At 60.2% G+C, this 12,477-nt stretch overlaps 4 protein-coding genes across 4 annotated transcripts; 3 read left to right on the forward strand and 1 right to left on the reverse strand.

Moving 5' to 3' along the window:
- Nucleotides 1-2: 2 nt before the first annotated feature.
- Nucleotides 3-4,238, reverse strand: HETIRDRAFT_67936 (AAA family ATPase, CDC48 subfamily; the record flags this gene model as incomplete). The annotated part of the gene is made up of 21 exons (XM_009554777.1): nucleotides 3-96; nucleotides 155-243; nucleotides 306-371; nucleotides 424-693; nucleotides 750-843; nucleotides 900-1,004; nucleotides 1,059-1,141; nucleotides 1,195-1,330; nucleotides 1,384-1,480; nucleotides 1,536-1,644; nucleotides 1,713-1,898; nucleotides 1,964-2,173; nucleotides 2,226-2,377; nucleotides 2,476-2,574; nucleotides 2,632-2,740; nucleotides 2,798-2,861; nucleotides 2,891-3,494; nucleotides 3,562-3,676; nucleotides 3,726-3,809; nucleotides 3,860-4,024; nucleotides 4,122-4,238. The coding sequence occupies 21 exons, from the start codon at nucleotides 4,236-4,238 to the stop codon at nucleotides 3-5; spliced, it is 3,048 nt and encodes a 1,015-aa protein (XP_009553072.1).
- Nucleotides 4,239-5,017: 779 nt separating this feature from the next.
- Nucleotides 5,018-6,566, forward strand: HETIRDRAFT_108301 (uncharacterized protein; the record flags this gene model as incomplete). Its single annotated transcript, XM_009555202.1, has 5 exons — nucleotides 5,018-5,074; nucleotides 5,136-5,258; nucleotides 5,318-5,483; nucleotides 5,540-5,614; nucleotides 6,007-6,566. The coding sequence occupies 5 exons, from the start codon at nucleotides 5,018-5,020 to the stop codon at nucleotides 6,564-6,566; spliced, it is 981 nt and encodes a 326-aa protein (XP_009553497.1).
- A 177-nt stretch (nucleotides 6,567-6,743) lies between these two features.
- Nucleotides 6,744-8,437, forward strand: HETIRDRAFT_482815 (uncharacterized protein; the record flags this gene model as incomplete). Its single annotated transcript, XM_009555203.1, has 9 exons — nucleotides 6,744-6,814; nucleotides 6,891-6,997; nucleotides 7,071-7,252; nucleotides 7,323-7,419; nucleotides 7,488-7,561; nucleotides 7,618-7,851; nucleotides 7,930-7,953; nucleotides 8,019-8,146; nucleotides 8,212-8,437. 9 exons carry the CDS (start codon nucleotides 6,744-6,746, stop codon nucleotides 8,354-8,356), a joined length of 1,062 nt encoding a protein of 353 aa, XP_009553498.1. The 3' UTR covers nucleotides 8,357-8,437.
- A 1,218-nt stretch (nucleotides 8,438-9,655) lies between these two features.
- On the forward strand, nucleotides 9,656-11,913 carry HETIRDRAFT_127023 (serine carboxypeptidase S10; the record flags this gene model as incomplete). The annotated part of the gene is made up of 14 exons (XM_009555204.1): nucleotides 9,656-9,892; nucleotides 9,942-9,997; nucleotides 10,053-10,099; nucleotides 10,156-10,213; nucleotides 10,275-10,294; nucleotides 10,359-10,503; nucleotides 10,565-10,702; nucleotides 10,765-10,990; nucleotides 11,068-11,268; nucleotides 11,333-11,398; nucleotides 11,453-11,472; nucleotides 11,542-11,685; nucleotides 11,742-11,769; nucleotides 11,839-11,913. 14 exons carry the CDS (start codon nucleotides 9,656-9,658, stop codon nucleotides 11,911-11,913), a joined length of 1,461 nt encoding a protein of 486 aa, XP_009553499.1.
- Between the last annotated feature and the right edge of the window lie 564 nt (nucleotides 11,914-12,477).

A 12,477-nucleotide genomic window follows, 5' to 3' on the forward strand; every position in this document is an offset into this window, starting at 1 on the left:
GTTTACATGAGTGACGCCCGTTGTCCTACCCCTGCAGCCTCCGCATCCGGCGGGATGGGCAGCTCGCCGCTCCTGTCCGAGACAAACGCAGCGTAGCTGGGGGCATTGGTCAGTGACGGATGACTTGGGTGGGACGAGAACTGCGCTAGCGTACATTCTCCTTAGTCTTTTGATCTCATCGGGAGATACCGAGGGCCGCGTCGTTTTGAGGACACGATGAAGATGCTCGTCATGGATCTCGTGCTGTGTTGTGCTCGTTCAATATACAGATATTTTTTTGGTGTTACTGAGACCTGCACATTTACCTTGATTGGTTCCATGGCCGTCTTCTGATTGTCTGGGCTGTCCGGGGAGGACAGTAGCTGCTTGAGCTGTGTGCGAGGTCATTTGGAGTGCATGCAAAAGGCTTGGAGAAATTGTCACCCGTCGTTGGAGGGCAACCTCCTCTGCGCGAGACTTGACCCCAGTCTTCGAGACCGCACCCAACGAGACGTAATCCACGGGCTCATCGCTCGCGTCAGCGCTGCTGGTCGTCCCTGAACTAGTGCTGATGGACGCGTGGACGAGCTCAAGGTGGGCGTTGTACAGCAAGGCTTGGAGATCGGCCCCCGAGAACCCGTCCGTCGCCCGCGCCAAGGCATCAAAGTCGACGGATGGAGAGACGGGCACCTTGCGAGCGTGCGCTTGCAGGATCTGCGCGTGGCTAGGAAAGCACTTGAATTGGATCGGGATGGCTGAACGGGACTCACCTCCTTTCGCTCTTCCGCGGTGGGCATGTTGCACAGCAGGGACTTGTCGAGACGTCCCGGACGCAAGAGAGCGGGGTCGATGAGATCGGGTCGGCTGAGGAGGAGACTTTGAGTGTCGGATCGCTGACATCCAAGGGCTGTGATACGGACCTGGTGGCGGCGAGGACGTAGACACCGTCGAGTCCCTCGGCACCATCCATCAACGTGAGCAGTTGATTGACCACGCGGTCCGTGACGCCCGTGCTATCGTGTCCTCTGATCCCCTGTTTCGTAAGTGTCGGTCACAAATTTGCAAGGCCGTGGACGTGCCGTTTTGGGGCGATCGAGTCAAACTCGTCAAAGAACAGCACGCACGGCTTTGCGGCGTTGGCTCTCTCGAAGATATCCCGTACCTGCGCGAACCCCGTTAGTCTGAACACCGTCGATACCAAGGCAACCCACGCACAGACTTCTCGCTCGCACCAATGTACTTGTTGAGCAGCTCTGGGCCCTTGACGGTGATGAAGTTCAAGCCGCACTCTTTTGCGACGGCAGAGGCCAAGAGCGTCTTTCCGCATCCCGGATATCCGTACAACAACAGCCTGAACGCGTTTCAGAGCATCGTTCGAAAAGCATACCTCGCAATTCGACGTACCCTGAACGAAGCCGCAAAGGTGATTGATCGAATATGGCTGCGTACTTCGTCGGCCATTCCAGAGTCTCCCTGAGCGCCCGCCTAGTTTCGTTCAGTCCTATGCACTCTAGCGTCAGCAATCCTATCATGCTTATCATAGGTGCAAACATTACCTCCGATATCGGCCCATTCAACAGTCGACTTTTGCAAAGGCACATCCCGCAAAGACAATGGCGTAAAACCCAACTGCGCCGCTTGGAAATCGCCCATTGTCAACGAGACCTACAACGTATCCTAGTAAGAATCGTCGCAGTTTCGAGTACACGGTCGTTTCGCACCTGTGCGTCCACTCCCGATGCTCCCTTAGATGACCGAATCGCAGCCTGATGGACTGCCCTGGCGACAAGGTCCTGCATGTCCGTCGCTGAGTAGCCCTCTGTCTCTGTCGACAATGCTACGAAATCAAGCGGTAACGCCTCGTCGATCACCAAGTTTGAAGCGGTGACCAGGCGTCCCTTGACAAGCTGGCTGATGATCTACGTCCTCAGCCAAACATCCTCAATGACACGCATGCAGGGTCAACGCGATGTGTGAAACCCACCTGCTTTCGTGCGTCCTTTCCTGGCGGCTTCAGGTGAACAGTTTGCTTGAAAACATGCTTGGTGCTGAGCAGCGGATGAAGCGAGGACTGGGATTGAGCCGTCGCGAGGATGAGGATGCCCGTCGTATTTGGTGTGATATCATGAGTAGCATTCGAGAACATCGAGACAAATATCTCCGTCAGCTGGCGCGTCCGGAACGAGTCTGCATGCTACGAAACTTATATCAAGAGCGCTGATAGAGTATGACGAGGTCGGCTCTACCTCAAGCTCGGCACTGAGCAACTTGTCCATATTGTCAAACACGAGAACCGTGGGCCGATGCCACATGGCCTTGTCGAGCCAGTACTGAAATTGTGAGCGTATGGCAGAAATCGACTTCTCTGTGTATCGGGAGAGGTCGACATAATAGGTGACTGCTCGCAGGGATGGAAGGCGGATACAATATCAGGTCAGCTCTATATCGATTGCAGGCGGAAACTTGTGATTTCAAAGATTGAGAGTGCCTACCCACACGCGTGTGTCCTCGGGTCCCATTGCAGCGCCTTCATTGTTGCTTGAGCGATAGATGTCTTCCCGGCGCCCGTACGGCCCGTGATCAACAAGCCTGACACTAGCACCAGAGGTATATGAAACAAGTATAAAGTGACGAGGATGGAAAGGCACGCACGTCCTGTCAACATCTTCGCCCTGTAAAGAGAAAACATATGGTTGCAAAAGGTTTGGCATTTGGTAAGCAGGTCGTCGACGCCTGCGAGGGTGTGGATGGGAGGCGGGGTCTGGGACGGACTGTGATTCGTGTCATCTTGCGTGAAATGACCCAAAAAAGACTATACTGACGATAACACAGGGGTTATAGAGGCAGAAGCAGAAGCATCCGAGTCTGCTGCGATGAAGAGTCTGGCCTACATGTCAGTTTTGTTGATGACCGTGCTACACGGCTGACTGACCGGACGAGGCCCCATTCTGCTACTCCATCAGTTCCACCAACAAATACGACGTGCCCTTGGGGCACGCTTTCGTTTCCGCAGACGAGGACCTCAGATTGATCCTTTTTCTCCTTCTGAGAGCTATTCTTAGCTGCCTCGGCCGCTCCAGGATGCAGAACCTGGGCAGATGGCGCTACCGCAGAGGAATCCGCATTCGAAGGTCCCTCTGACGGATCGGGTGGGGGCAATAATCGCTGAACGTCACCTTGAAATACTTGGATGTCTGTATTTAGCCTGCCTTCGAAACGGAGAGCGCTCAATGTTTGCGAGGAGACGCAGGCGATCGTCTGTAACTCGGACGACTGCGAAATGGATACGGAGACGAGCGACGACGGAAGGACGCGAAGCTGAAGCCCAACAGTCCGTGATTTGGAGGCTCCAGAGGGGGTAGAGTTGGACGGCGGAACAATCTCCACCGGGGGTGCTGAAGATGAAGTTGCTTTTCTCACAGGGGTGAGGCGAGGACGACGCGTCTTCGGGGCGATCGACACTTCGGTGTTAGTGGTGAGGATGAGAGCCTTGGAATCGGATGGGTCAAGGGAGACTGCGTCGTATCGAAGTCACGGCTATGAGAGCTCCGGGTAGAAGCAAGCAAAGCCAAGGGTACGTACCAACGCGTAGGCGGATGCGTGTGCGACCGAGGACCCAAACATCAATTTCTTGACCAACGGATGCGACGCGGACTTGTGAGAGCAGTGTAGACTCTACTTGGTCGGCGTGGAGTTCCTGCAACGCGTGTAAAGAGATGTTGTAGACTAAGAGAGTGCGACAGTACCAGAATTTCCCAGTCATCTGCGGTGAGCGGTTCCGTCGCGACAGACTTGGCTGTAGGCAAGTCATGCAAGAGACCAATTTCGACCTGCGAGCAGGAAGTAAGTCAAGAAGGATTCATAGTTTGTAGTATCGCACAATGTCGCCCTGGGAAAGCCCAAGTCCTTGAGCATACTGTGGGTCGATCTCAACGGTCTCAAGGTTCTCTGTGCGGTCAACGGCATTGAAGTGGGCTAAAGACGAGGCAGAGAGCATGCCAGTCCAGCCAACGTAAGCATCGACTCTGTTCACAGCCGAAGGCCGCTTGGACGAGAGGGACAGTGCAGGACTGGTGCATGTGAGGAGAACGGCAACATGTTGCGGGCGCTAGAACGAGTGCAGTCAATGGGTGAGAGACGACGAGAGAGAAAGAAGGACTTGCGATATTGCGCTCGAGCAGAGGGCCGTAGATGGAGATGGGGAGGTTGACAAGTGAGGAGCGGAGGGAAAGCAAGTGAATGCGAGCGCGTCGAGGCATTCGATGGTGGAGGCCTGTGCAGGCTCGCGAGTCGGCGTCGAGCGCGTCCACATACATATCACATGCTTGTCCGGGGCCTTCACAGCTTCACACTCGAGCAGGTTCACTATCCATTGAATTCAACCTCGAAAAATCTCAACAGCATGCTACCTACTCGCGGTAATGTTTCCGGTGGCCCTCTCCTTCAAAGCCCTCGATATGCGTCCGAGTCACCTGGTAAGCACGCTCTTTTCCAAGCTCTCATCCTTGATATATATAGTCATCGAAATCCACCAACTGAGCGTCTCCCCTTACAACAAGATCTTCCATGCATATGGCCAGGTCAATGTCGTGGGTCCCGGCATGATCTTTGGATATGTCTCCACCGAACGGGTTAACAAGAACACACCAGCGGAAGTGTTCTCGCAAAATTCTATCATCTGGGGCGAAGGACGGAGGCCCTGAATGCTAGGGTAGATGAGCAGGCAGCTGCGCGCACCCAAGGTCTCAAAATAACACGATACGATACTCGTTCTTCGAGGCACGCCTGTGAGTGACGATCATAATCGAGCGGAACCTACAGGGAAATCGAAGAACAGTACGAGGTGCAAAGGTTCAAAAATGAGGATATCGACTCCTAGAGGCATTACTAACGGACTGGTGTTAGAGATGGGTAAATACACGTCATTCCCCAAGCGTAGGTCTTCAGAGCAAAAGAAAGCAGGAAACCGAGTCCTACTATACAAAGGAAACAATCTGGACGCGTGAGCGGTCTGTTTACACCACCACGAGATCATGGAATGAATTTCGAAGGCGTGGAAGTGGCCCACTTCTTCCCTCTTGCATGGTTCGATATGGTGAGTGCAGTTAGGGTATCTGGCCAAAGTGCCCGGCCTCTCGCTGATATGATCTGGATAGTCATCAGAAGTCAAGGACTTGAAGGGTGAGGCTACCCATGATGCTCTCAAGAAGTCCTATGATTCGTCCGAGAACGGCATCCTATTGCGGAAGGGCATACATGATCATCAGTTTGGAATCAGCGTGTGTTTTCTATACAGGCTTCTCATTCACAGGCTCCATAATGACTGATGGAATTCAAGAATGGCGCTATATATAGATTTGAAAAGTCTGGCACCTCCAGTTTATCCAATATAAGCCCAGATCTCAAGCAGCCTGTGAAGGATGCACCTCCTCGTCCCGACTCAGACGATCCTCCTCGTCCCGACTCAGATGACTCTTCTCGTTCCGACTCAAATGATCCTCCTCGTCCGATTCAGAGGATCCCTCTCGTCCTAGGTTAAAGAATCCTCGTTTTGGTTCAGATGTCCCGGATTTGAATCAAGACTTCCTTGATCTCCATCACAAGATCGGTGTCTTATTGAACGTCGCGGGCGGCGGTAAGGAGAAGCGACGGAGTACAATCCTGTGGAAGAAGCCTGATAAACCTGACCAAGGTTGCCTGTCCAGACCCACCCCACTAAAGAAACGTCGATAGTGAATGATTGTCGAGGTTATCATACTCCACTGAGTGGACGGATGTGTATGTGGCCGAGATGATGTAGACATGGATTGATTGAGCATCACATCCTGTACCGGCTTTACATACGATATAACATGCTCTACCAGAACATCATGAAAGCTCCGTGGCACACGTCAGCGAGAGAAGGGTACAGCACACTGAGCCAGTACTGTCCAGTCCGCCAAGCATTTTCATCCACAACCGACATGGCGCTGACCACGCAGCGACAAGTGACTCGGGCGGATCAGGATTGCACACGTACTCGCGCAGGGACGCGCTTCTCGCGACTCCGAGAACACAGGTGCATTCGAGCCAGACACGAACCCACAAAAGCCCGATACCGCAACACCCACCGTTTGGCGCCCATCCCCCCACGTCGCTCGCTCGGCCAAGAACATCCCGAAGCGCTCCGCGCGCGACCCGCAGACGCGTCCATGAAGGAGGCTCCTCCTCCCACCGCGTCGGACAGAACCGTCGGACGCAGGGCCGCGAGGAACCTCGAGGGACTTCGAGGAGCTCGGCTGACCCGATGGCGCCATCGAAGCCGCGTCCAAAACCGTCGGCGCACCCCCGAAGCCCCATTCGCACCCGAGGTCAAGTGGACTCGCGCGTCCGTACGCCCAAAGGGCAAAGGCCAGATGTGGGACCCGCGTCGCGCACACGCTCGCGCGTCCCCGAGTTCCCCCGAATTCGGATTTCGCGCGCGCTCAACCCTGAGGTTCCATGTCGGCAAGCGTGCGGGTTCCATCCGGTGCTCGCATCGCAAGAAACAAGCACAGGCGAGCGCAAGCCGCACCCCGCATCCGTGTCGTCGTGTGGCCGCGCAATAGAATCCCGCAGAGGTCCTCCAAGCCAAAACGGACAATGGCGTCACCGCGTTCCCATGCGCCGCTTCGCAGGATGTATAAGAACGGACCGTCCAGCACCCGTCTCGCTCAGCAGCTCACACAGCCCCTATAGCCTGTCAGCAGCTTCAAACGCACCCACACTCAGACTACACACTCGCCATGCCCGTCAATCTCAGCCCCAGCAACAGCGACCCGCGCAAGTTCAAGGTCGCCGCCGTGCAAGCCGAGCCGTGCGTCGTCTCCGCCTCCGTCTCCTCCGTCCGATCCCACTCCTGACGTTCTTGTTCGCGCCCGCCGCGGTCGCAGCGTCTGGCTCGATCTGCAGGGCAGCGTCGACAAGACCATCCGGCTCATCCGCGACGCCGCGGCCAAGGGCGCCAAGATCATCGGCCTGCCCGAGGTCTTCATCCCCGGTGCGCTCCCCCCGCTGGCTCTGACCGCGGGCCCAAACGCTGAACCGCACGTGCGTCGCCGCCGCTCCTCCAGGGTACCCGTGGACGCCGTGGTGCAACGACTTTGTCTCCTGCCAGCCCCTGCTCGCGCGCTACCAGGCCAACTCGCTCGCGGTGCACTCGCCCGAGATGGACCGCATCCGCGCGGCCGTCAAGGAGCTCGGGGTGTACGTCGTGCTCGGGTTCTCCGAGCGCGACGGCGGCTCGCTCTACATCGTGCGTGTCCGCGCATCCTTTCCTTTCCTCTCCTCGTCGTCGCGTGAACGCGGGCTCACGGGTGTGCCAGGCGCAAGCGACGATCTCCGAGACGGGCGAGATCATCAACCACCGGCGCAAGATCAAGCCCACGCACTACGAAAAGACGATCTTTGGCGACGGCAGCGGTACGTCCCGCGCGCGCGCTCCCACAGACACCGCTCACACGGCCACGGCCACGGCCTCCCCCTCTCAGCCCAGTCGATCCACAACGTCGTGCAGACGCCGTACGGGCGCCTCGGCTCGCTCAACTGCTGGGAGCAGATCCAGGTTCGGCCCCAATCTGAGCTGCGCGGCGGACGGCCTGCTGACGTCGTAGCGCGCAGCCCGCGCTGAAGCTGCACTTCTACTCGCAGCTGCCGCAGATCTTCGTCGGCGGGTGGTGGCCCGCGTTCCCCGCGCACACGGGCGGCGCGCCGTACATCGTCTCGGGCGAGGCGTCCGCGCGCATGACGCAGGCCGTGTCGATGGAGGGCGGGTGCTTCGGGCTGACGGCGTGCCACGTCGTGAGCGAGGAGGGCGCGAAGATCATGATGATGGACAAGTACCCCTGGTTCAAGGTGCGTGGCGCCCGCGCTTGCCGCGCTCGGGGCGGGGTTTTTTTTTTCGTGCTCATGTGAGTTTGCCGCGCTGCGTAGTTCCCAGGAGGCGGGTTCACGACGGTGAGTGCGCCGCACGGGCTATATACAGCGGGTGTAGGGGTCCTGAGCAGCGCGACGCGCGTTAGATATACGGACCTGACGGAGCGGCGCTGACGGCGCCGATCGACCCGGGCGTGGAGGAGACGGCGATCGCAGAGATCTCGCTGGACATGATCGGGGACATCAAGATCGTCGCAGACCAGATGGGCAACTAGTGAGTGTTCCCGCCTGCGCTTCGGCGGCGGCGACGCAGAGAGCTGATATGGACGACGCGCGTAGCTCGCGGCACGACCTGATGCACCTCGTCGCGCACGGGAAGAACTGGCGCCCGGTGGAGTACGCGGACGGGGAGGAGCAGAAGGGCCTGGAGGGGCGGATCGCGGACGTGGCGAACGATAGCGCGTTCGCGACACCGAAGATCTGAAGGCAGCGAGGGACGAGCAGAGTGGGCCGCGGAGTGTGTGTGTATTAGTAGCGAGTGAAATACGAGATGCTGGTGATCCGGACCCATTGTCGAGCTGTCAAGTGGTGAGCGCAGCGCGCGCGCGACGCGAGCGTGGGCGTGCGCGGAGCCCAGTCCCTCTGCGCGACGCTGCACCCGCTGTCACGCAGTCTCCAGACGTCGCCGCCGCCGTTGCAGACTCGGCTGAGGGGCAACGCGCTCCGAGCACGAGGCGAGGTGTCGTTGTCATCGATCGACGCTCTCTGATCAGATGCGGGCTCCGCCGCGCACAGCTCTATACATGATCTGTCGACCAGCGCCCGGTGGAGTACGCGGACGAGGAGGAGCAGAGGGGGCTGGAGGGACGGATCGCGGACGTGGCGAACGATAGCGCGTTCGCGACACCGAAGATCTGAAGGTGGCGAGGGACGAGCGGAGTGGGCCGCGGAGTGTGTGTGTACGAGTAGCAAGTGAAATACGAGATGCGGGCGTGATGTCGTTGGGCGGGTCGTCGACGCGCGACGAGAGCGTGGGAGTTCTCGGAGCCCCAGTTGAGTGCGAGGCGGGGTCGGGCACTGGGGAACGCAGACCCTTAGCTCTGCGCGATGTTGCACCCGCCGTCACGCAGTTCGCAGACGTCGCCGCCGCTGAGGATGAGGCTGAGGGGCAACGAGCTCCGAGCACAAGGCGAGTTGGAGTCATTGAACGCTCTCTGGTTCGATGGGGGGCTCAGCCTGACGCGCCGCACAGGCGTGAAGAGGAAGCAGTTGAGGCGCCGCAGCCGACGCGAAGTGCCGACGAGGCCTGGGCGGGGTTACGACATGCAACGGCAGCTGGGTGAGCTGGCGGGAGCGGTGAGACAGGTGAGCAAAGGCGGCGAAAGGGGGGACGTGGGACCGATCTCCGAGAGCTGATGGAGCTGCAGCGGTCGTGCCGCGAATCGCACAGAGCACTGCTGCACGCGATTGTGGGCGGCATGCAGGACGCAGGCGAGACGCGACGAGGATGGGACGTGGAGGCGGGCGACGCGTTGGACGGGGAGGCGGACTTGTCTCGTGATTGAGAAGGGGCCGCGGGGTCGGGTGCGCGCAACGTGGTGCCGAGTGAGCGTGACGGGTGCGTGACGGGTGCGGATAAGGGCGCGGAGGGGACGGCCGCTGCGGAGCACGTGGCCCTGAACGCGTCCGCCACTTATCGCGCCCAAAATAAGCCCGGGCAGCCGCAACGGTCTCTTATAGCCTCCCCTCCGTCGCTCTCCATGCGTCCCCTCCATCCCTCGCCATGCACAACAGCCTACTCCCCCTCGCCTGCGCCCTCGCCCTCGCCCTCGCCGTCCTCGCATCCCCCGCCGCCGCCGCCGCCGCCGCCACCGCCACCGCCGCCCCCTCCAAGCGCGAGTTCTCCTCCGCCCACAAGGACACCAAGCTCCGCATCGTCAAGAACTCCGGCGTCTGCGAGACCACCCCCGGCGTCGGCCAGATATCAGGCTACATCGACGTCGGCCCCAACATGTCCATGGTCCGTCCCCCCGCCTCTCCACCCCGCAGCCGCTCATCTCCCCCCACAGTGGTTCTGGTTCTTCGAAGCCCGCGAAAGCCCAGAGACAGCCCCGTTCACGCTGTGGTGCGTCCCATCAGCCCTGCCGCGCGGCGCTCTTGACATCTTGACGCGCGCACAGGCTCAACGGCGGTCCAGGCTGCTCCTCCATGATCGGCCTCTTCCAAGGTGTGTCTTTCTCTCTTCTTCCTCCTCCCCCCCTTTGCCCGCTCACACCCGCACAGAGAACGGTCCCTGCAAGATCCTGCCCGACGGTCAGACCACCGTCCTCAATCCTTACAGGTCCGTTCTCTTTCCTGCTGCGCACCCGACATCGGCCCATCACATCGCGCCTTCCCACCAGCTGGAACTCCATCAGCAACAGTACGTCACCCCGCTTCAACCCTGTCCCTCGCGTCTTCCTCCGACGCCGCCCATCACCCCCAAGTGATCTACATCGACCAGCCCATCGGTACCGGCTTCTCCTTCGGCACCGACACCGTCAACAGCACAGAGGCTGCCGCCCCCTTCGTCTGGGAGGCCTTCCAGATCCTCTTCGAGAGCGGCGAGTTTGCAAAGTTCGCCAGCAGAGAGTCAGTCCGCGTCCTCCACGTCGCGTCGCGTCGCCCCAGTCTTCATGCAACCTCTGCCCAGGTTCATCTTCGCGACCGAGAGCTACGGCGGCCACTTTGGCCCCAGCTTCGTCACCTACTTTGACAAGCAGAACGCCCTCATCGACGCGCGCAAGCTCCACGGCGAAAAGGTCCTCGTCAGCGCCCTCATGATCAACAAGTGCGTCCGCCCCCACCCTTCCGCACATCCACCGCGCCGCTGAACCCGCTCCGCCGAGCCAGCGGCTGGTACGACCCGCTCCTGCAGAACGAGGCGTACGTCACCTTTGCCACCGACGCCCCCGGCTACGGCCCGCTCCAGAACGCGTCCGTCCTCGCCCAGCTCCACGCCGACTTTTACGAGCCGGGCGGGTGCAGGGACCGAGAGATCGCGTGCGAGGCCCTCGGCAACACCAACGACGCCAACGCCACCGCGAACCACATCTGCCGCACCGCGGACGACTTTTGCGTGCGTGCCCCCGTGCCCGCCCCCGCGCCCGCGCTCTCGCCCCTCTGCTGTCCCGCTCACCTCGCGCCGCCGTGTAGATCGACAACATCTTCGTCCCCGCCGTCGGCGACCGCGACTCGGACGACCTCCGCCAGAGCGCCGACTCGCCCACGCCCTTCCCGCCCGAGTTTTACCTCGACTTTCTCGCCAACGCCACCGTCAAGGCCCGCATCGGCGCGACGAGCACGTACAGCGAGTGCGCCGACGCGCCGTTCGAGCTGTTCGACCGCACCGGCGACGTGAGTCCCCGCGCGCGCGGCCTCGAACTTACTTATGCTCATGGCTTCGCGATATGCGCCGCAGGACGCGCGCTCGTGGCTCCCCGAGCTCGCCGCGCTAGCCAACTCGCGCCTCAAGCTCCTCATCTGGGTGCGCGCGCGCGCTTTGCTCCCGCTCCCCCGCTCCCGCTGACCCCCCGTTCAGGCCGGGGACGCCGATATCAAGTACGTCGCGCGCGCCTCTGCGGGAGACGCGCCTCCTGTCTGACGCTGACGCCGTGCTACCCCCCGCAGCTGCAACTGGCTCGGCGGGCACGCGTCCGTGCTCGCGATGGACTGGTACGGCAACGAGACCCTGCACGCGACCCTGTTCGCGAACATCACGATCGGCGGCACCGCCGTCGCCGCCGTGCAAAACGTGGACAACTTTTCGTTCGCGTGCGTCTTCGCGCGCGCCGTCTTGCCTGACCCCCACCTGACAGCTGCGTTTGCAGGCGGGTGTATGCGGCCGGACACGAAGTGGTAAGGCCGGCGGTGCCCACGTCCGAGTCTAATCCGCTCACGCTGACTTTTTTTGCCTCCCGCGCGCAGCCCGCGTTCCAGCCGCAAGCCGCGCTCGAGATCTTCGCGCAGGTGATCCGGAAGGAGCAGCTGCACTCTGTATGAGGATACCATCGCGTCGGTACGTCTCGTCTCGTGGCTGGTAGCGTGCGTGACTAGTCCGTCCGCCGTGCGGTCGAATATACCCCAATGATGTCTGTGGAGAATCCCGTGTCCGTGAGCTGTCCGAGTTGCGTGACTGCGGAGAATGGATTCTTTCTTGTGCGTGAATCGTACGATTTCCGTGAGCCGTCGAGTGCGCGACTGCTAGGCCGAGGGGAATCTCCCTGCCAGTTTATCGTCTCCGTTCTTGTGCATCCGTCTCCGTCCCGTGTGTGCACGCTCGAAAGGCCGCCACCGGCAGGCTATGCCTGCCTCTTCGTTGTCACAATTGACGACGGATGCCATGTCCTTCTCGCCATCAAAAACGGTACCCGACGCCGTTGGCCACAATGACTCGTCGTCTTGCCCGACCGTGCGTTCATGGGACTTTGGCATGCATCGCAGACGGGCAGGCCGACTGGTTGACTCGAGCGGTGAGTCGTGCTTGATACCGTGTCTGTCATGTCGCCTGGAAATCCGAGCCAGAGCGTTCCGTTCGAGCTCAGTCTCTTCGCCGCGACTGGCCGC

Source organism: Heterobasidion irregulare (assembly GCF_000320585.1).
Source record: "Heterobasidion irregulare TC 32-1 unplaced genomic scaffold scaffold_14, whole genome shotgun sequence".
NCBI lineage: Eukaryota > Fungi > Basidiomycota > Agaricomycetes > Russulales > Bondarzewiaceae > Heterobasidion > Heterobasidion irregulare.